This window comes from Myotis myotis, unplaced genomic scaffold, assembly GCF_014108235.1.
Source record: "Myotis myotis isolate mMyoMyo1 unplaced genomic scaffold, mMyoMyo1.p scaffold_m19_p_9, whole genome shotgun sequence".
NCBI lineage: Eukaryota > Metazoa > Chordata > Mammalia > Chiroptera > Vespertilionidae > Myotis > Myotis myotis.
The window spans coordinates 42038166-42061514 of NW_023416401.1; the positions used below are offsets into that span (position 1 = coordinate 42038166).

At 48.6% G+C, this 23349-nt stretch overlaps 1 protein-coding gene across 5 annotated transcripts in view; it reads left to right on the forward strand.

Moving 5' to 3' along the window:
• Positions 1–23349, forward strand: part of ZNF516 (zinc finger protein 516) — an 86202-nt gene that overhangs the window by 21775 nt on the left and 41078 nt on the right. For all 5 annotated transcript variants that reach the window (XR_004969949.1, XR_004969950.1, XM_036322087.1 and 2 more), the window contains exon 2: positions 17252–19146. Coding sequence is in view for 3 of the 5 variants with exons in the window: in XM_036322087.1 (XP_036177980.1) it covers positions 17427–19146 (1720 nt within the window). In the remaining 2 variants the exon portion in view is untranslated. The remainder of the gene's footprint in view (positions 1–17251; positions 19147–23349) is intronic.

Genomic DNA, 23349 nt, shown 5'->3' on the forward strand with positions numbered 1-23349 from the left:
CCAGGATCTCAGAGCGTCTGCTAGGGGTGGGATCTCCTGTCAAAGACATAACACAATCCAGTGAGGCCGCCGACTCGTGCAAAGAGGCCTGACCACCTGGCGTGGAATGTTCCAGCCTTGGTGGCCCAGGCCTCCTGGGCCCCAGCAACACTTGGTGTGGCTCCCATGGAACTGTGGTTGTGGGAAGGGACAGGTCCTTTCTGGCTGCCCAGAACAGGCACTTGGGTCTCACCTGGAAAAGTCAGGGGAAAAGAATTCAGCCTGCAGAGTTGCGGCCCCTCCTGTAGTTCAGGGAACAGGGCGAGGCTGGGAAGCGCCCTGTGTGAGGGTGTCGGGGGCACGTGGAAGCAGCTCAGCCTTGTCACCTTTCGGGGGGCGGGGACCCGAGTGGCAGTGCCCTCCTGAGTTCAGAAGGTTGAGGGTTTGCTAAATGTCGTAACCCGTGAACTGATGATCCATCCTGCGTATTGATAAAATTGTTCTTTACATGTTTTTAATAGTAATATATTTCTAACTCTGTTTCCTTTTTCTTCTGGCCAATGGATATGGTGAGGAATAATGGAAATCAGCATCTTTGATGTGAGTAGAATAAAACATTTGAAAGGTGTCTCTTAACTAAGCGGCTTACAAAAATACGTTTAAGGAAGGAAGACTGCTTAGGAGGAGAAAGGAATATGGAAGGAATTTTAAAAATCAGTTTTCTTGAACTTGATGGAAACATTTTCAAGGCCAGGGTAAGCCTTGCAAGAGGAGGGGCTTACAGAAAAATCACAGATCAGACAACCTTAATATGAATTAGGTCAGAATTCCCTGCGTTTGGCCCGAGAGTGGTTGTAAAATGAAATGGATTAAAAGTCTCAGGATACACCAGAGAGCACAGTGGGGTTGGTGTGGGATTCCCAGCCGGGAAGCAATGGGGTGTTCCAGGGCTGGGTTATAAAAGAAAGGGCTCCTTGGAGCCCACACCACAGTGTCACGTAAACGCTGCATCTAAAATAACTTGAAGTTGGAATTTGTGGAGCAGCTAGTGCGAAAGGAGGAACCCTGTTAAGCAGGTTTGTGCTGGACAGAAATGTACCCTTTCTGGACCTCTTCCTTACAGCTACGGGTTAGAATCATATTCTCCAAACTTTTGATTTGGATCAAGAGCTAAGTGAAATGTTGGGGGGTGGGGTAGCACAGAAAGGGACATTTTCTGTAAGTTTTTTGGCCCAGAGAACTCATAGCAGAGAACGCGAAGTGGAACAAGGTAATCCACCAACAGGCTGCTCTGAATTTGGCACAAGAAAATTGGCTGCCTCATCTAGAGAAGAAAATTTTTTTTAACGGTTTCGGATTCCAGTGATGGCCTTGGTCACATCGAAGTCTAACAGCCGCATTTGGGTTATACTGTTTGATGAGTAACATATTTCACTCGGCTGGTGTGCTTCAGTGGTTGAGCGTTGACCCATGAACCAAGAGGTCACCAGTTCGATTCCCCGTCAGGGCATGTGCCCAGGTTGCGGGCTCAATGTTTCTCTCCCTCTCTCTCTCTCCCTCTCCCCCCCCTCCCCCTTAAAAAAAAATAGAGTAACGTATATCATGTACTTTTCATAATGGGTTATTTACCTAATGAAGCCTGTAAATAGTATTCATTTATATTTTGTGTTATGACTTTTTTTTTTAAAGGTGGTACAGTGTTAAAGTATTTGAAATGATTGCAAACATTTAAAACCTATAGAATTTTACTTTGAATTTTTATTGAGGTAAAAAATATCCAACATAAAATTTGCCATTGTGACGATTTTTAAGTGTATAAGTCAGTGCCTATGTTGGTGTTTATAATGAATGAACATTCGTTGAGAGAAACATTGGGCAGCTGTCTGAGGTTCTGAGTACAGTGTGACTTAACCTTTCAGAGTTCTGGGCTGGGAATGGCACAAGGTAAAAATATCAAGTGAAGGCTCTGTTTAATCCCAACATGAAATTTTATGTTAAAACATATTAGAGTTTCTGTCTGGTCAGGAGACTAAAGTTACCATAATCCCTTTTATCCACAGTGTGGATCTCCTCCCTTGGCCTTGCCCAGGAATTTTACTGAATTTCTTCTTACACTGAAAGAAGGCACTCTCCCCTCGATGCAGTCGTGGAAACTCTGACAAGGGTCTTGGTTATTTCAATGCAGAAGGGAAAACATGTGATCTAACATCATGAGTACTTTCTTTTAACTGTCCACTCTGTATAACACATGCATTCATAGACCTTTACTACAACTTACTTTTAAAAAGCCCACTAAATATAAAGATATAATGAGTTTTCTTATATATATATAAAACAGGACAGTAGGTCCTTAATAATAATAAGTTTGGGTATAATTTTGGGCTGGTGACTTCAGCCCTGCACCATGGTTGCTAATTTTACGTTTTGCTGGGAGAAGGGAAAGGCTGTCTTCCAGCCAGGGCAGCATTAGCACACCCTAATTTGACATGTTATTTATATTCAGGCATACGGGATGAAACATGTGGAAACGCTAAAACTTCATTTAAAAGAACACACAAAACTATTCAAGAATGGACTTTAACTGCCGTTAAAATCAGCCTAGGAAGTCGGTGATGTGACTGCGCTTCCCGACCTCAAGACCCTTCCAATACATGTTCTTTGTCAGTGCTGCATGTCCACGGTTCCGGATCTCTCTGATTCAGAGGCACGTGGATGTGTGCAGCGGCGAGAAGACAGTCTGTATACCCAGGGCTCTCCTTTGATTTGAGGGCTCACCCATAGCATTAATGGGAGCATTGTCCACCTTGCTATTTGTGCTCCTGTGAACGTTTTTGCTGCAAAAACAGCTCCGGTGATGGATGGTTTTCCCAGTCAGTGGGCCTGGGTCTGCCCAGATCACCAGCGTGGAAGGGCATGGCCATTCCTCATTTTGGTATCTCTAGTTTCAGATAAAGCAGCACATTTCTGTGAAAGTGGGAAGCGGGTTCCCTGTCTCTGTCAACCTTTCGGTCCATCAGAGCCAGCTCCGGCTTTCCCGTTGTCACATGCAGATCCGGGACCTCCCCTTCATGGGGAACACCTGGTGTCTGCGGACACTTCAGGGTCTGTTGGCAGGTGCATGTGGGCTGGGGTTCAGCATCACTGCAGGAGTTCTCGTCCCCACGCGGGGCTGTGGGCTGTGCTGCAGTCACCCTCGAGGGCGGGCTGAGGACCGGGAGGGGGAGAGACCAGGTGGAGAAGCAGGCCACGCTCTCCAGTGATGACTTGGTACTTACGTCGCTGCCTCCAGAGTCTGTGCTGCTGTTGGCTGTCACTCACAGATAGGACGAGAAGCCCCTGTCTGCAGGCACTAACTCTAGGTTTTTGCTCGTAGCTGTCCTCTGGGCGCTTCTATTTATTCTGAAGACATCTCGACTTTGGGTGGTGGGCACACAATGCGATAGACAGACCATGTATCATAGAATGCACACTTGAAACCTATATGATCTTATTAACCAATGTGACCCCCCCATAAATTTAATAAAGAAACCAACCAACCAACCAACCAACCAAAAAAACAACAACACAAAACAAAATGTAAAACATCTCCATAGCCCCAGAAAGGCCTGGTGCATTCGCATCCATTTGCTTTTTTCTTAAAGGAAAATAATTAGCAAACTTTTCTTGAAAAAGTGATTACTTAAATATGAACTTTGCTCATTTCAGACTTGGGTGGGGTGGGGTGGAGTGGGGTGGGTGGAGTTCTCCCTGGTCCTGAGCGTAGCAGCTTTGAGGGGGACAAACCTGGAGGGTCTTGTTACTCATTTACACGTTCACCGGAAGGTCAGGTCAGGTTCCATGAGAACGCCTTCCTGTTAGTATTGCAGACCTGGGGTGGAAGCATCGAGTTAAAACAGTTTTCCCTTGACCTTGGGGCAGGGTCGCTTTTCCAGGCATAGCTGGAGAAGGGTTTTGTGGAGATGGATGATGAATAGAAAAAAAACTGAACAAGAACATTCGTTGTGAGGCCTCCTGTTCCCCCTTTTCATGAGCTCCCAGGGTCATGGAGGGAATTAGAGCCAGCTCCTTGGAACTTTCCCCTGAGAGACGAGACGGCTGTGTCAGCAGATCTGAGCTTGCACTTTCATTTTTATTATCTGGGAAGGAGCTGGTGGAAGGGTATGAGTTTGCATATAAGTAAAACTAATGCTGTTGTCCCCCCCCCCCCCCCCCCCCACACACACACATACTCCCGCCCGCCTCTGTAGTGATTTTGGGCAGAGGGCTGCAGAGATGCAGGGAGCACCCTGTCCCTTCTGGATGGAGGTGCTGCCTGGGGACAGGGCCCATGGATCACAAACCTTTGAGTGTTCCCTCCTTCTTGTGTGTGTGTGTGTGTGTGTGTGTCTCTCTGTGTGGGTAGAGGGGCAGAGGGAAAGGTTTTGGTGTGTGTTGGGCAGGTCTTTCAGGAGCGAGGTCACTAGCCTGTCTGCATACCGCGTATTGCCAGTTGTGTGTGGCTTCTGAGTTCCTGCCTCAGTGGACATTCTGGAAGCTTAAGCGTGTTGGGCTCGCAGCTCCTTATAAGGAGAGGAACGGTGGTGCAGCCTCCTCCTGCAGTGGTGTGCATTGTCATTCGATTACAGTGGTGGGATGGTTTGACTTGCGTTGGAAGGAAGGAGTCTCTGAGCTAGAGAAACGGCCGGTGGCCTTGCTGTATGTGTGGCCCCTCCCAGCACCCGGCCTGGGCAGGTCATGGTGGTCACGTCATGTGGAAAACTGTTCCTTTGTGACAAAAACACGTTCAAAACAAATATAGAAACCGGAAGGAAAACATTAAATTTGATACTAATGTGAAAGCTATTTTGATGCTAACTAGGGTCAAAAAAGAAAGCTTATATATTTCATCTCCAAATTGGGTGACAATCACTTGACTTTAGTGTCAGACCAATAGGGACAGAGAATCACCTGCAGGGATGAAGTTGGCACCTGCATTTGCAGGTGCAGGTGCCCAGGTGAGCCCACTGGGAACTCGCCACATTACATGGGGTGACCTCGGGCTTCTCAGAGGAGGTGTGGCCCAGGCATCGGGGCCACTGGCCCCTTGGTCCTCTTTGTGGTGAGAAGGCCTCAGCAGCCTTGTCCACTCGCCCACGCGTGCCACATGGATGGTCCTTTTTTTAATGGACAGAGAGGTGGGAAAGCACAGCATGTTCCCTGGAGGATGCTGTCCCGTTGATGTTGGGGACTGGGTCCCCTTAGAAACGCAGCCTGTGCCTGGTTCTGTGGTCCTCGTGAACCATCACTGGCGCATCAAGTTCAGTAGGTTGTAAAGTCAATTCTTGCCTCTTTGTTACTTTCAGAAAAACACAAGAATAAACATCCCTGGTGAACAAGCAGACACATGGGCTTGTGGTTGGGGACGTGTGTCTCTTTCTTTCCCTGTAGCTTTTTTTAGAGATCTCTTTCTTGGGCTGTGCTCAGACACGGTAGATTGGTTATGCAAATCTGGAAACTCTCGCCCCGAGTAATAACGGTGACCGTCCACTGTGTTTCATGAGCTCTGCTAGGCTTATTCAAAGGAGAGGAAAGCAGTCCATCCGATCGGGCCCCAGTTTTTGTTACTGGCTAGCAGCCGACCTGCCCAGCTGCCAGAAACCTTGCCTCCCATTTCAGGATATGGATTTGGGCTCCAGAGGGTCATGGTCCTCCCTGCTTGGCTGATGGCGATGTTCTGATCACACTTGTGGCCCCGATGTGATCTTGTACTTAGGGTGCAGCCCTTTTACTGGGAGGTCGCAGTGTAGTTGGTAACTTCTAAATGGAAGTTCAACGTCATTCAACATTTGGGCGCAGTTTGCCACCTGCTTTCTAGGAGGGTCATGTTCACGGCCCGTGTGACCTGCACAGAAGCTCAGGGTGGCTTTATCTGGGTATTATCACCTCACAGTTGTTAGTGGACTCGTTCTTTGCCTTACACTGATCGTCGTGAACAGAGGAGGCTCTAGTGATTTGGACGTGATTTCATTTTTGGGGACTGGTGGCAGGGCCCCCTTCCCCATGTCTTTATTCACTCGAATGTGGTCATCTGCTGGGGTCTCGGCACTTTGCTCCCACCATCCTCATCTTAGACAACACAGGACTGCAGTTGCCAGGACCTCCCTGTTCGATACAGCCCCTGCCCTCTGAGAAAACTGTTGCTGTCCCACACAGCGTCCAGCCCTGGTTGGTGTTCTGCAGCCATGCGAAGCCAGGTTGTTCCCCAGTGGCATCCTCTCAGCCTGAGGCCAGAATGCTGTAGAGCAGTGGTTCTCAACCTGTGGGTCACGACCCTTTTGGGGGATTGAACGACCCTTTTACAGGGGTCGCCTAAGACCATCAGAAAACACATATATAATTACATATTGTTTTTGTGATTAATCACTATGCTTTAATTATGTTCAATTTGTAACAATGAAAATACATCCTGCATATCAGATATTTACATTACGACTCATAACAGTAGCAAAATTACAGTTATGAAGTAGCAACGAAAATAATTTTATGGTTGGGGGTCACCACAACATGAGCAACTGTATTAAAGGGTCGCGGCATTGGGAAGGTTGAGAACCACTGCTGTAGAGGGCAGCGACAGGTCGTGTGTGTGGAGCGTCCTGACGGTGTTATTTCAGACCCGAGGGAAGTCAGTGCCGGAACATGCTGAGGGAGGGCGGAAGGTGGTTTTGCCCGTTAGGTCCCCGAGACTGTGCAGACAAAAGGGAGGGTCCCGAGTGGGGCAGATGGGCTGCTATTTCTAGGGGTCACCAGCTTGACCTGCAGGCCCTTCCTGAGCTGGTTCATGGGGTGCCTGTGTGCATTATTGGTGGCGAGTGACCCCGTGTCTGGAAGGGTGGACAGCTGTCCTTAGACAATACGGTGGACACCATCAGTCCTGGCTGGGTTCAGCAAGGTGCTCCGAGCATGCTCTGAGTCCACAATGGGCAGGTCATGGGCAGGGATGCTGTATGCGGGGCCCAGAGGGCCAGTGGCCCACGTACTGGAACATTTAGGAAGCCGGTGTTTCTGGGAGGAGGGTGTGTTTTATCAGGGGTGGTGTTGGAACTGGACACAGTGCTCCCTTCCATGTGTGGTGTGTTTCTGAGCGAGTGGGTTTTTGGGTTATACAGCCGTGGGCAAACTATGGCCCGCGGGCCGGATCCGGCCCGTTTGAAATGAATAAAACTAAAAAAAAAAAAAGACCGTACCCTTTTATGTAATGATGTTTACTTTGAATTTATATTAGTTCACACAAACACTCCATCCATGCTTTTGTTCCGGCCCTTTGGTCCAGTTTAAGAACCCATTGTGGCCCTCGAGTCAAAAAGTTTGCCCACTCCTGGGTTATGCACATGCCTGTACATGCACACATGTGCACAAGCACTGCCGCCCTTGGGAACCGCCCTCTGCCTGCCCGCAGTGCCTGGCAATCTGCTCCCTGCATTTGCCTTGAACAAACCTGGGAAAGGGGACCTGGATTTGGATGTGTGCTGTGTGCTTGTGGGGGGGGGGGGGCGTATGAGAAGAGTGAGAGCAAGGAAAGGGACAGCAGTGACAGAGTGAACCCCTAGGTGCATACCCACCACCATTCCGACTCTGATCGTCAGTATGGACGTAGCTGGAACTGAACGGATGACGCAGAGGTAGTTGCTCGATCCGGGCCATGGTCTTCGGGTCTTTGGAAAATGTTTGCAGCACCTGGCGTGGCTGCTGCTGCTCTCACTCTGGTGGCCACCGGACGTGCTGAGCTCGTTAAGCGCACACTCTGTCCCCAGACAGTCCAGCCTGGGCTGGCTGGCAGATTGGAAGCTTCAGGGTCCTTACTTGTCCTCTTCGAGGACCAGGGGTGGGGTGGAAGCTTTGAAATTCAACAACGTGCCTCATTGTATTTTATGTTTACTTTTACCAGAAGCTGTTGCTGGGTAAGATGCTTTCGCTTAGGAAAAGTCCCTTCTCGTTTCTGCAGGATCACTTCCGGTGTAGTAGCATTATCTTAACGTGGATGGCTGAGTAACGCAAAACCATGACTATAGGGAATGAGAGTGGAATTTTGCTTGTTGATTCTGTTTTGTTCCTTCGGAGAAAAGTATAGGCGGTCTGTTATCTTCAGAAGTCAGGACTGGCAGCGATGGGCCACTGACGGTGTCTGAAAATACATTGTTAGACAGCCAGGCCACATAAATCCTGGGGCAACGTGACATCGTGTTCTGTGAGGAGCTGCTCTTCGTAAACAGGCTCTGATAGATCACTGTCCTTCGGAGGCGCACAGCCCAGCGGCTTTCACAGGTGCTGCGTGCATTAGTGATAACCTGGGTCACGTTGCAGTGGTCACTGGCGGTAGTGGGTCTAGAAAATTTAAACTGGCTAAAGTGTATGCATGCTGTACACTTTGTATGAAGGAAGGCATCTGGGGAAGGTTTGTGACCTTGTATGCTTTTGATCATCTGAAAGTATTGTTTGGTGTTTGTACAGTGGCAAACAACATCTTGAATAATTTCTTGCACGGTTTGCCTTTCAATGAAAATAGACTCAATTCAGGGTGTCTTTACAGAAAGCGTGTATGAGCTGTTGGTTAGACTTCAGCGAGATTGGTTATTGATGTGTTTGCGTTTCCCCTGCGTGCTCCTGATGAAGGGGTCTTGGGGGCCGAGTTCTGCGCCAAACAGTGTACTGGGGAGGTAATGTTTAACAACGGTTTATGGCTTCCTGCACATAATTATCTCTCTCCGTATTCGCAGGCACAATTCTTTCTTTCATTTGATGGTGGGGACTTCTAGGCTCTTTCACAAAACGCACAGAAGAAAGAGATAATGTGAGATTGGTATTAATTGCAGCCTGTTTTCTTATACTGGGAGAGAAACGTTGGTTTTGGGTAAGAGGCTGGAAAATAGGTCAGCGTGCCTGTGTGAGGGGCCAGTACAGCCTTTTGCTTTGTTTACATGGAATAAAATACAGTTTACTTATAGAAAGAAATTTCAGTTAAAATATGTTTTGCAGTCAGCTAATGGGAATTTCAAAAAGATTTGTCCAGTAGACCAGGAAGTGTTGCATAGTGAGGAAATATAGTGAGTGTCTCCATACATGATTGATTGTTTTCACTGCTGGTAATTTAAGAAATTAAAAAAAAATTATATTAGATACTGAATTGGTGATAGTTTCAGCACTTTTGGGTTTAGGGCCAGAAAAAACCTCTCAGCCACTGTTCAATGGGATTTCCCCCCCTGAAGCTTATCTGAGGCCTCTGGCCTTCCATGCTTGTTTTTAAAAATAGAAATTTACCCACCTTCGTTTTCACTGGTGTCCCCCAAATTTTCAGTCGGAATGTGGCTGGTGGCTGTCATCATCTTGGTGCAGGACGTAAAAGAGTCAAAACTAGAAACTCGCTGCTTTTGTGGTTCATGGAGGGAGCAGCCAGGGATGTGTTCTCTGTTCGTGTGAAAAGCTGAACAGCCAGCCTCCATGACGACAGTCTTCGTTGGAGCTGCCCAGTTTTGGGGAGATGCAGTGGTAAGCTTCTGGGAAATGGGGCTTTTAATAGGACCGTTGCCAATATCATAGCACTAGCCCTGCCTTCCCTCCAGGGAGCAGGTGTCCCACCAGGTGCCAGCTCTCCTGGCCGGCCAGGGTGCCCTAACAGGACAGTTGCTGCAGAACATGAGGAAGTAAGCTCTGGATCCTTCCCTTTTGTGATAAAGTCGCTGCTTAATAGGATGGGAAATAGCGAAAAGTAGGTGACCTGAGGCATTAATTTTGAAGAGCAAAAGAAAAGCAAGTACAAGGACACTCCTTTTGATATAAAAATCCCCTCCTTTATTTTCACATGGACAGCTCTTTATTAAAGTCTCCCTAATTCCATAACGGGATTTTTCAGGATGTTGTTAATATCTGGGGAAAGCGTATTCCCACATCCTCCCTGGTTTGTTCTTGGACTTTCTGAAAGTGAATAGTAACTATATTGTGCACTCACCTGCCTTTTTTTTTTCTCCGTTAAGGTCAGACTGGACTGCCAGTCTTTGTATTTAATAAAAGGGCATTAGGACAGCTGCTGTGTGAATGCTCATTTATATTTTCCTTTGGAAATATATTGGTCTACCTTCTTCTTGTCCATAAACGTCCTTCTGTTTGTACCTTCTATCTGGAGGTGAAGATGGAGCCTTTCTCTTCTGAGCCAGGAATTTCTTTGGGTTCTTGACAGACGGTGGTCAACAGCTTCATAAAGGGTAGCCCGCCTGCAGGATCACGTTGAGGTCACCCAGGCGTGTTTGCTGATAAGTGAGCGCTGAGTCCAAAGCTGTGGTCTGAGGCTCGCAGCACCGAGGCCAGTCTTGCGTACGTGGTCAGGGAGTTTGGGTAATCAAACCTGATGGTGGACAGGAGTCACCGTTATACTTGGGGACTAATGTGAGGTTTGCTCTGATTTACTTGGCAGTGTTCAATAATTAAAGGAGACCTTTTGTTTGAGAAAATGGAACTTTGTCACCGTCCTGTCCATGGTTCCTTCCCAGTACCTCTTGTCCTGAACAAAAAGTGTGCGAGACTCACCCTTACAGTGTTTTTGGCAGAAATGCGGAGCACGTTGTTCCCTGGGAGCTGGGAGGTGAGGCCGTTCTGGGCAGTGTGTGTCCTTGGGCCCCGGGATAGTGGGTTTGTGTCCTTTTCTTTTCTGGGGGAGGTGAATGCGGGGGAATCTGGTAGCCTTTTATTCATTTCTTCTTATTAGAGTGGAAATGTAGTTTGCTCATAATGGATTATTGATTGGTCTGAGCGAGGCGGCCTCAAGGCCCTGTCATCAGGGTCCTTACTCTCCGGGCAGTGAAAGCCTCACTTCATGGAGCCACTGGGACCCTGGTCTGGGGACTATAAGCCTGGAATTGTTAATCTCGGGCAGATTGGTGTGTGGGGAGAGGAACTCCTCATTGTTGTTCTGGAATTTCTCCCCATTTGTTCAGAGAATAGGCTTTTTGTCTCAGCAGTTGATAAGCTGGTGCAGGATGTTAATGATGTATTTTAATTCATGGCTCATAATACTACAGTGTAACCAGTAAAGCTCGCTTCATTGTCTGCAGAAGAACAAACGCCCAGTATACTAAGCACACTGGGCCCCCAGCACTGGGCATGCCCTGTGGCCAAAGTCCCCTTCAGAAATGCACCAGGCCGAGCTGGAGACTTCTCTTTTTATTCTGTGGCTTGCCTTTGCAGCCATAACACCCCTGTCCATGTCCTGAGCCGTCTGCCTGTCTGCTGCGAGCAGTTTTCTCTATAAGGGCATCACTGTCCCTTCCTCCCCCATTCCCTGCATTTCACAAATGCTCCTATTACCAGTGCTCTGGAGAGGACAGGTCCCCAGGCCCACTGCCTCTGGCTCAGACTTTGCCAAGTCTGCCCATTGTCCCCCAGCAGGTGACCAGAGGGGGAGAGAAGGGAAGTGACCACACAGCTTCGAGGAAACCCAAACTATTTCTTACTATCATGCTATGGTTAATTAATGAACTGGAACTAAAAAATGCCCACCTGGAGAGCTCTTTGAAAAACCACACGAGCTTCGGGTTTGCTCCCTAAACTGAAAAGTAGTGAACTTGGTGCAGAACTGTGCCATCCCCTGTTCCGACGGACCCCTCCTGCCCGCACCCCCCCCCCCCCCCCCCCCCGCTGTGTCTACTAGTTCTGCTTGGGTTGCTTTCAGGAAACTTGCAGAGTGGCTTTGCAATGAAAATTACTCTGAATGTTAGAGGTTATTTGAAAATCAGCCTTCTGGTTCCCTGGATAACATTTTGATAGAATTGGCTTTGATAGTTTTGGGGAAATCAGTACAAAATCCGTCGGCTTTGGCTTTGTGTTGGTTTAGTTTACAGAGCAGAAGATGGCAAGATTTTGTGTAGATTCAAAAATATGCTTACTGTTTAAAAATAGAGGATATTTACCTTGTCTTCTGATAATATCATATTTAACTGGTTGGAAAATGGTGGTTTAAAATATGGAAGAAAACCCTCAACAGCATTGCTGGTTTTTGCCTTGGGAAGCTATGAAAGGGATCCCAGTGAAGGCCCCTGTGAGCATGGCTGGTCCAGTTTGGCTGGTGGTAGTCACACTGCGCTGTCTGCAGCTCTGGAGCTCGGGGTGGCTTCCTTGATGTCTCTGGGCGAGCCTGAGACATCAGCAAGCAATCTCTTAAAATAAAATCCTGCTTTGCTTTTAAACAGTTACTTATTACTCAGATGCTTTTACTTTCTTTGAATTTCACACACTCCAATGAACAGAAGGTACTTTCTAACTGCATTGCTTAGAGCCCTCTGAGCTTCCTGGGGGCCTCTGAAGGGAGAGGGGGAAGTGGGTGTGGGAGGGATGGGGGAGTGGTGGAGGAGGGGTAGGACAAGTTGGGGAGGGATGAGAGAGGGGTGGAGGAGGGGAAGGGGTGGGGGTGGGGGGGAGTGGTGTAAGTTGGGGAGGGGTTAGGGGTGCTGTAGAGGTGGTGGAGGGGGAGAGGTGGGAGAAGGGGCCCACAGGGGTTCTCAATTGTGTTACTCGATTGTGTTACTGGGGTCCCAAATGTGAGTCATTTTGTGTGTGTGTGTGTGTGTGTGTGTGTGTGTGTGTGTGTGTGAAAAATGTTAAAAACAATCTGCAGAGTAAAATAGAAAGAGTAATAGACATGTACACCCCTGACCGGGAGAGGCAGCAATTTGCTTTCTCTCTTTTGATGAACTGTCTGTAAAGTACTTCATCACAGGCCTCCAAAAAACGAGCCCATTTTCCCACATTAGCGACCTGGCATGAGACCGGACAGAAGGCATGGTAGCTCTCAGTATCGTCTGCTGTCCCATCCAGTCCACGGTGAGGTTAGTTTTTCTGCAGGTTCTGGAGCTGGGCCTGCTGTGATGACTGCAGCTGCTGGTGGAAGACTTGGTCCTTGTGTTGAAACCATTTGTGAAGCTGTGGGCCCAGGTGTTACTGGAGAGTGTTTCTGTGCTCGCTTCCTAAGCTCTTAGTTTGCCCTTTTGAATTGATCAAATCAAATATTGTCATTGCCAGTGACAATGTATCTTTGGGTACTGAATTGACATTTCATTCATTTATCTACAATTATTAACTAATTATAATACCTGGAACATTTACTGTGTGTTAAACACTCTACCTTGCTTGCATTAATTTAAACCTCACAAAATACTATAATATGGATACCATGACCATCATTTCCATTTAAAGATGAAGAAATGGGCTGGGGAGCAGAGAGGTTAAGACACTTGTTCAAGGTCACACAGTTGATCCAAGTGAGTGGCAGAATGGGATTCCAGCTCAGTGTGTCTGACCTTGAAGCTCAAGGTCGAGACCTTCTTTCCCAGCACTGAGGCCCACTGTGTGATTGGTTCTGTGCTAGGGTATGGGATTTAGTGGGGAGAAAGCTCGATATTTTGTGGGCCTGCCCTCACAAAATATATTGTCTCACATACGAGTGTGTGAGGGATTAAAGAAGTGGGAATAGTAATGTGTCCAGATGTGTGTTGAGATAGGGCTAGACCAGGGGTGGGCAAACTTTTTGACTCGAGGGCCACAATGGGTTCTTAAACTGGACCAGAGGGCCGGAACAAAAGCATGGATGGAGTGTTTGTGTGAACTAATATAAATTCAAAGTAAACATCATTACATAAAAGGGTACGGTCTTTTTTTTTTTTTTAGTTTTATTCATTTCAAACAGGCCGGATCCGGCCCGCAGGCCGTAGTTTGCCCACGGCTGGGCTAGACCCTGCAGAGTGCTGGGAAGGGCCACTCCAGGGGCCCGACTCAGTCTCATGCTAAAGGGGCTCAAGTGAGGCCCCTGAGAAGGTCAGTGACTGATGTGTGGCAGGGCCCAGAGGTACTGTGAGTGTGTGTTCTGCTGGGGTGTGGGCAGGACACGAGGTCACGAACTGGGGGGCCAGGGGACATGTGTCCTCGGTGCAGGATACAGCCCTTTAAGCCCAGGTGGGGAGTGTGGCCTCATCCGAAGGGTGTGAACACCTGTGCAGGTTGCTGTCTCAGGCTGTCCAGACGTGCATTCTGGAACTGTAGTTTTGGCTGAGATGGGAGGGGGTGTGGATTCAAGGCTGAATTGGAGATACAGCGAACAGGATGAACATTATTATGGGATGCTGGGAGACAGAGGTTAGGGCTGGGGAAGACCTCGAGTGTTTGGGGTTGGGTCCTTGGGACTGGGCAGTCCTTCTCACCCCTAAAGTTTAGCTGAGACCATCTATTCCTAGACTCCCCTGGACTCCCCTGAGAGGACCAGCCAGGCTTTGCCAATGCAGGTCATCACTTCCCTCTCTACCCTTCCGGAAACTTCCACTTGCCCAGCTGGGGCACCGCCAGTATCCTTTTTTCCCCACTGTGTGTCCTTTCTGACTTTTGGGTTCCTCGAAGCTAAGCCTGTTTCTTAGTCACCGTTGGTTGTTAAATTCCCAGACGTCACCTGTCGCACAGTAGGCCCTCAGGGATTGTGATGAACCCTGTTGTTCAGTGTGAGGCTGCAGGCAGCACTGGGCCTCGGGTCCTGTGGGGATCAGACGTTGATAGAGGCTGCGTAGGGTTCCTTATAGGCCCTCTGGCTACGTTGCAGTGCTTCTCCCTGTGGTGTGTGTCTCAGGTCTTAGCTTTTCGGGACTGGCTCTCACAGGAGTTCCTAGGACAGGTGTGGGAAGCAGTCCCCGTGCAGTGGGTCACCAGGGCGTGCTGCTGCAGGAAGTGACCTCTCTGGGCTGAGGCCGAAGATGCTGTTCCCAGAAGGGTTTTTTGGTTTTTTTTTTTAGTTGAAACAGTTACCCACAGATTAAATTTACCTACATTAAGTGTTAGCAGTCTTGGGAAAGTCTCTTTATTTCAATTGTGCTCTGCAGTCCAAGAAGGTAAGTCTCCAGGTAGGGCGGCAGCCTGACATATGCACGCGGACCTGCCGCTGCCTTTCTTTGTGCACTCACATGCTGATTTCTTAAACATGTTATTTTCATGACTTCTATGTTCTGTCCCCCGAAACCCCTCCCCATGCCCATTAGAATGCATTCTTATGTTATGAACACACATAACATTCTTATGTTATGTTTTTAGTTTCTTTAGTAAACATTTTAATTTTTTCAATTTTTATAAATATTAAATTAACTTTTTCAAAATAAAATCTATTTTGAAAATTACATAAGGCATTTTCAAAAAGTAGCTTCCAACTCTTTATTCATCTCTAGAGAAACACACACACACACAGGAACATCCATTGGAAATCTATTTTAAAACCCTAATCAGCAAGCCATTTTTATGCCTAAACAATGAAATTACAGTCTCGTCTGGCAAGTTCCCAGTGACAGCCTTGGGAAGAGTGTGTCAGACAGTAACAACAGAACTCTGATTCATTATGGGCAAAATATGTGGTCAGCGGGGCTGTGCTTTGTGCTTTGCGCATGTCTGTGGTGACTTGTCACATGTCAGCTAAGACACATGGACGTGCATTGGCTCTCTACCCCCACCCCTCCTCGTAGTGTCTGTGTTACCTGAAGGTTTGGGAGTGCGAGTCACACCTCACAGGGGCCACGGTAAATGGGGAGAAAGCATTTGAGACCTCTCCTCCCCCCGGCTCCCAGAGGCTGAGGGGCTTAGAAAAATAGGACAGCAAAGCCCTTAGTGCCAGGAGGACTGATAATGTCCCCATAACCCTGTCACTGGGGTGGCTGCCCCGGGCCCATGTTTAAGTGCAAAGTTCCGAGGACAGTGTTCTTGTTCTTTTTTGGAAAAGAAAGGATGACTGTGTCTTAAATGGCAGTTTTTGCTGACAACTAAAAGAATGGCCACAGAGGTCTGTTGATTTGGCCACTGAAGTGAGCCAGCGGCAGAGAATTACGTTTTAACTGATTGCTAAAAGGTTTGCAAAAAACATCATCAGTGGACTGTGTGCATCGGGAGGGGCTGCTGAGTGGGCCTCCTTCAATGCAGGAGGAGAACCAGCCCTGTTCCAGGGGAGCCAGGTGGGCCCTCCGTCCCTAGCTAACCTGTCAGAACTCTGTCCTGAAACATGCGGTATCTCCCACGTGCATTCTAATTGGCGCATTATTTCTCTGTATTCTGCTTATCACAACTCAGAAGGAAATTCCTGTTTTTATGGCACATGGTTGCTTTTCAGTGTGGACTGTCTTGGGCCCATTGGTGGTGTACAGGTGTTTGGTTGGGTTTCCCACAGTGTAGAGGCTTGCCCACTGTGCGCCTTGGATTGTGCACAGGGTGCTGGACACGCCCAGGTGCCTGGAGGAGCGGCTCAGACCAGGGCCTGTCCGTCATTCTCTGGAAGGCAGATGGGCATGAAGGTGACAGTGATGATACATCTGCTGTCACCAGGGAGAGGTGGACCTGGCCTCCCCGGGAGGGCACTGTGGGGTCTGACTGTGGAGAAGAGGGGATGCTGCCCAACCTCCTGGAGTCAGCAGGGTTTTCTGCACCTAGGACTCAGCCCTGTGGCCAGAGTTTCAGGTGGTTTTGCAGATACAGCGGGGGTAGGAGTGCAGGGGAAAAAGGACAGGACCAGGATGGCAAGAACTTTGTAAGGTGGGCCAAAGAGTTTGGGCTTTTAAGAGGCGGCAAGGACCGAATGTTGCTCTGGAAATGCTCTTGTGGTCACACACACCGGGGGTGGTATCCGTGGGGTAGCCAGCATCGGCCACCCAGTCCTGGGGTAGTTGGTTCAGGGCACAGACCTTGAAGCAGCTGAGGGTTCCCTTTCTGCACTGCGTTGCTTCTCTTTTACTCTATCATCCAAGTTCTTAACTGAAGACTCGTTTCCTTACTGTCTGCACACCTTTGTAAGTGCTGTTCACAGCTGCACGGCCCAGCGGGAGCTCTGCCTCCCATCTTTGCCATCGTTCCCCCCTCATTTCACTTTGCTCCTTATTCCCACGCTCTCTTCTTTTATCGCTGTGTCTCACGCCCACAAACTCTCACCAGTCTTTTCTTAAAGATTTTATACCTTTCTGATAAAAATTATTTTAGTGCATAATCATTTACATTGGTTTGTTTTAATTATTTAACACGATCATTATCAATAATTAATTGCTTGATTGTTGATCTTTGAAAGGAGAGTAGCTGCTTATACATCTGTTTGAATTTTTGTTGGTGCCTCATTTCTTTAATTTGGATTGGATTGATGTTTTTAAGGAGGACCGTGTGGATCCATTGGTGGATGTGACCGGGTCTCTGTTCCCCTGCACACCTCCTTCCTAAGCTCTTCGCTGTGTCTTTTCTGTTCCAGGTGCTCGCTGCCCTCCACCATGTGCTCCAGGTAGGACACGCACATTGTGGTGGCAGGCGCAGCTGCAGCTGGGAAGCAGGAGGCTCCTCTGAACATGGAGAGATAAGACCTTGTCCTGCGGGCCTGCCTGACAGAGAGCCCTGCCACCCTGGCTGAGCTTGCCTGTGTCCTTGAGATGGATCGTCACCAGGAGGCCGAGATGGAGCTGCGCAGGGGCCCCGAGGTGGCCGGGGATAAGGCCCTGAGCCACAGCTGCTGCATTTGCGGCAAAAGCTTTCCCTTCCAGAGCTCCCTGTCGCAGCACATGCGCAAGCACACGGGTGAGAAGCCCTACAAGTGCCCCTACTGTGACCACAGGGCTTCCCAGAAGGGCAACCTCAAGATCCACATTCGCAGCCACCGCACGGGGACTCTGATCCAGGGCCACGAGCCCGAGGCCGGCGAGACGCGTGTGTCCGAGGGCCTGGACGGCTGCACCAGCCCCACGAAAAGCACTTCGGCCTGCAACAGGATCCTGAATGGCGCCACGCAGCTGGACAACAGCAAGATCCTGCTGAGGAGCAGCAGGAAGGAGGCGGAGGGGGCCGCGTGCTCTGCGGAGGACGGCGGCGCAGCGGCTCAGTGCTCCTTCTGCAAGAGCAAGTTCGAGCGCAAGAAGGACCTGGAGCGTCACGTGCACCGGGCACACAAGCCCTTTAAGTGCCGGCTGTGCAGCTACGTGACGCTGAGGGAGGAGTCGCTGCTGAGCCACATCGAGAAGGACCACATCACCGCGCAGGTGCCCAGTGGGGAGGCCTGCGTGGTGAACGGCAAGCCGGAGCTGCCGCCTGGGGAGTTCCCGTGCGAGGTGTGCGGCCAGGCCTTTAGCCAGACCTGGTTCCTGAAGGCGCACATGAAGAAGCACAGGGGCTCCTTCGACCACGGCTGCCACATCTGTGGCCGGAGGTTCAAAGAGCCGTGGTTCCTGAAAAACCACATGAAGGCGCATGGCCCCAAGGCGGGGAGCAAGAACAGGCCCAAGAGCGAGCTGGACCCCATCGCCACCATCAACAACGTGGTGCAGGAGGAGGCCATCGTGGCCGGCCTGGCCCTCTATGAAGTCTGCACCAAGTGCGGGAACCTGTTTACAAACCTGGACAGCTTGAATGCCCACAACGCAGTCCACCGCAGGGTGGAGGCGGGCAGAACTCGGGCCCTGAGCGGGGAGGGCGAACTCGGCCCTGCGGACTCCCAGCAGCTCTTCCTCCAGTGCCTGAACTTGTGCCCCGTTGGGACCGGTGCACCAGCCCACGGACAGACCGGGCAGCGGGTGGCCGAGCTGGACCCGGTCAACAGCTACCAGGCCTGGCAGCTGGCCACCCGGGGCAAGGTGGTCGAGCCGGCCGAGTACCTCAAGTACGGGACGTGGGACGAGGCACTGGCTGGGGATGTGGCCTTTGACAAGGAGCGGCGCGAGTACATCCTGGTGAGCCAGGAGAAGCGCAAGCGTGAGCTGGAGCCTGGTGCGCAGGGCCCCCCACGAAAGAGGGCAGGCGCACCAGGGGACCTTGCACCCGGGTCCCTGGACCCTAGGCCCGCCTCACGCCCCAGCCGCCGGGCTACCACCCCAGCCGGCCAAGGCAAGTCCTCTGAGTGCTTCGAGTGCGGCAAGATCTTCCGCACCTACCACCAGATGGTGCTGCACTCTCGGGTGCACCGCCGCGCCCGCAGGGAACAGGAGGGCACAGGGGACCGCGTGCCCCGCACCCGCTGCGGCTCACTCAGCGAGGGCGATTCGGTCTCACAGCCCAGCAGCCCTGGATCAGCCTGCGCAGCCACTGACTCCCCAGGCTCTGGCCTGGCAGAGGAGGGTGCTGATGAGAGCGGAGAGGAGGGTGCCGCAGACCCTGCACCAGGTGAGTGGATGCGCCTGTGCTGCCAGGTTTTCCCATGCCCAGGTAGTCTCGGCTCAGGTAGTCCTGCACCCAGGTGGCTCAGGCCCAGTATTCCTAGCTCAGGTAACCCCATACCCATGTGATGTGTACCTAGGTGGCCCCTTGCCCAGGTGACCCCATCCCAGGTATCTCTGAGCCCAGATATGCCTGGCCCAGTGTTTTGTACCCAGATAGCCCTGTGCCCCAATAGTTCTTCCCAAGGTATTTCTGAACCCAGGAGGTCCAGGCCTCGTAGCCATGTAGCCAGGGGGCTCAGGCTCAGGTAGTTCAGGAGCCCAGATAGACCTGATGCCCAAGTATCCATGCCAATATGTTTGGGGTTTAGATAGCTCTGAACCCAGGTGTCCCAGGCCCAGCAGCCCCAGAGCCAGGTAGTTCAATGTCCTGCACTAAAAACCTTGTGCCCAGGTAGCCCTTTACCAGGCACCTCATGCACAGGTAGTCTGGGCTCAGGTAGGCCAGCAGGGTGTCCCTGAACTCTGGCTGATGGTGCAGATGCAGGTGCCTGGTGCTCCCCTTCTGACTCCTTTTTGCTCATTGCCCATATGTGTTTGCATAAATGAACACCTTTGACCCGCTGCGTTGATAGTCTCTCTGGGACCTCAGTCATTTGACAGACCACAAGTGGCAGGCTACTCAGAGAGCGTGCTCTTTTCTCCCTGTGCAATCCCAGACCTAGTTCGCTCACCACAGTGTGCATATGGGAGCGAGCACACAGGAGCAGGCACAGAAGGCCCACCCGTGGGTGCACACACATGCATGCACACACATGTTCTGCCACGCCTCTTCTTCCCTGCACCAGGCAGCCAAGTAAAAGAGTAACTTCAAATCAGTTTACAGTTATAATTAATCTCCCTGGATTCAGGTAACCCTATGGGTTCAGAGGCAGCTAATTGGCAAGGCTTACTTTCCAAATAGCAGCTATGTAAACATTTAAAGATGCTTGGCTAACTTTGTTTTCATCATTTTTCTACTTTTTATAAATCTTAAAAGTTTTGATACTTTCTTCATTATTTGTGTTTTGGGTAATTTTTACAAGTTCCAGAACTTGCCACTTTCTAAAGATAGCCAGGAATGGTTTTTTTTCCTTCTCCCTGAAAACTGGTTAATGGATGTTGCCTTTACCTGAAAGGTCAGGGATGATGGAAACCTGGTTGCTTCCACAGGGCTATTTATGTTTTGTAGGGAGGAAAACACCATTTATAAGTGTATATACAGGTAAGTGGATAATAAAACATTATGCATTGACCCACATTTCCCACTCACTGCTTAGTCATTAGCCCTGGAAGGAGCAGGAGAATACATTGTTCTCTGAAAATGTGTTGCTTGTTTCCTGAGATTTTTTTTTTTAATTCTTCTATCAGTTACACACACACACAAAACACACAAAACAATAGAAAACTGGTGAACCCAATTGTGACCCCTGGGTGGCATTTTAATTTGTGGTGTTCCCTTTTTAAAATTTTTACAACTAGAGGTTTTACTTGGTCACATTCTAGTAATAATACTATGACTACTTTTTGGAGCATGGGTAAAATATTAGGCTAGACTTAAATCTTATTTATTTTTTACTTTGAAGACAGATATTTTGAATGCTTGGAAAGCTTTTAGGCCTGATCCCCACCTGTTATGATAGCAGTTAAATAATTAATCATAAGCTAATTCGGTAGTGCTTTTAGGAGCAAGATGTTGGAAAGGTCAAGTTATTTTCACTATTAGAAATGATTCTTTTTCTCTGGTTCACTAAATTTTAAAGATTATCATTTGCTTCTTACTAAGATGATATATATTTTCTCTGTACATAATCTATTTTTTGAGACATTTGATTCTATAACGAGATTGTAGATGGTAGTTGAATTTAACATGTTGACAGTAGAATGAACAGAATATTGTAGCTTATTGAGAGCTTGAAAAAAAAAATTTATGGCATGACAGAGGCATAAAATGGTGAAGAAGAGTGCAGGTCTGCATGTAACCCCAGAGGACAGTATCTCTCCTCCTAAAACCACCAACTTTTCAATCCTGGTGTCCTTTGATGGTTGAGTATAGCATTAAATTGCTGATTTGTGGATGCCCTTAAGGAGAGAGATGTGTGCTATGTGGACTTAATACTCACCAGACCTTCTCACTTGCAGAGTTTGGCTCAGGCTTCTGAAGAAGCTACTCTGAAAAAGGAGATGGGTATTTTGGATTCTCTATTATGATCTGTAGTTTGTGTTTGTTTGTTTTTTTTCTAAAAAAAGGCAAATAACTTTGGGAAATGCTCTTCTTTCCTGTTACTAAAAGATCACTTAGATTTTAAAACATCTCAGTGACTTTAAATTCTCATAGAACTTTGATGGGACGACTGGTTAAGATTGTTAGAGCGAACATGGAGAAATGGAGAGCCAAGATCACAGTGGTCTTCATAGGAGTGAGCCTGGCCAGTGGGGGCAACAGAGTTGACATCGGCATTCTGATCTTTGCAAGCCTTCCAGGGATCCCCATGGTGCGTTGTGCCATGCTTTTACCCAGAGATTTTTTTTTTTGACATCCAGGAATGGATTGGAATATTGCCTTTGCATCTGGGGCTAATTTTCTCTATTAGAGTGATTAAAAGAAACATATTTTTCCATGAGATATTCCCCATCTGTTGAGTGTTACTGCCTAGACCTTCTGAGAGCTCCCATTGTCACATTGCTTTTGTGTTCACTTAAGACTGGTCCCAGCAGTTCTCATCACTAAGTTCTAATAAGAAGAGCAAAGTTGGGAATGAACTAGAACATGTTATTGTAATGAACTAGAACTAGTTCAATGAACATGTTATTGAACTAGATTGAAATACTCCATTGAGAAAATGGCCGGGCCCAGGTAGAAAGTATACTTTTGGAGTTCACACAAATTAATTTTGTTCATTAGGGAAGAGGAGCATTTGCGAAGGCATATAATTTAAGTTTATAAAAATCAACATTTTCAAACAGAGCAGAATCACGTTCTTAGCGGTCATTGCTAGGGACAGTGACTGTTCCATCAGGCCCAGAAAGCATGGGGATGGATGATTTAGGGACGATGGAAGGCCACCTCACGCGGAACCTGTGCCCTTAGAGTTGGTGCCATGGTGAGAAGCACCTTCCAACGGCCCTGCCTGGTGCTGGGGGCCATCATAGGTGTTGAACCTGTATCAATGCAAAACTCCCAAGAGCCCGTCTCTACGATTTAGTTGCCTATCATTTCTGCTAAAATTTATGTGAATACCCCAGGTTTGCACCATTTCTTATTATTCTAACCTCTCCTATCCCATCGAATTCATACTCTATTGAGTTCGCCTCTGTATATATCTTTTTATAATCACCGTTACTTAATTGATAGTAAACCCCAAAGTTTTAGATGACATCGTGTGACTGTTTTCGACCGAACAAGATGCCAAGCTAGATGGCTCAATAGAACTAGGGCCACAGTACAAATGCAGTTGGAGCAATGAAGGAGATAGTTTCAGAAATAGACAGTATGTCAAGGGAAGGAAAGATAATTAAAGGGAGAAATGAGGTTACTGCATTTTCCTATTTCTCTGCCAGCTGCCTCCCTCCAGGCTACACTCCTGCACCATCTTAACTGAAAGAAGATCCAGTCTTTGGTTATAAAATGTTAGCTGAGTACATGCTCTATGACTGGCCACTTGTCCCCAATTGTGCGCTGGCCAGTGGGGAGGACCAGGGTGGGTCATGCAGCCAGCACAGAGGTTGAACAGCTACTGTTGTTTATCTCTGTGTAGCATGGACAGTCACCAGAACAGCTTAGGGGACATGTTTCTGTATGTCCACCCATTGTAAGAGGATTTAGAATGAATCTAGCTAAAAGTAGTAACTGGTGACGACAGTGTTCATGGTTTCACACTTCCCTGAAAACTGAGGAACTGATTTTGTTGGGAATAGATGAAGTAAGAGTAGAAAACCTTTATATTTAATTCTTATTCATTATCAAATGCAGAGAAGTTTCTTAAGAAAAACACTCAGATGTACTTGACTGTGGAGTGCAGAATGCCCGGTGGTTTAGTCGGCATCTTAGCAACCAGAAATGGCTCTCTGTCAGCATCGTAAGCGCACAGGCCCGGTGACGACTGTTTATGTGGCGCTGCCATAGCCTGGATGCTCTGAATTACCGAGGAAAATTGAGTTATGATGGGAA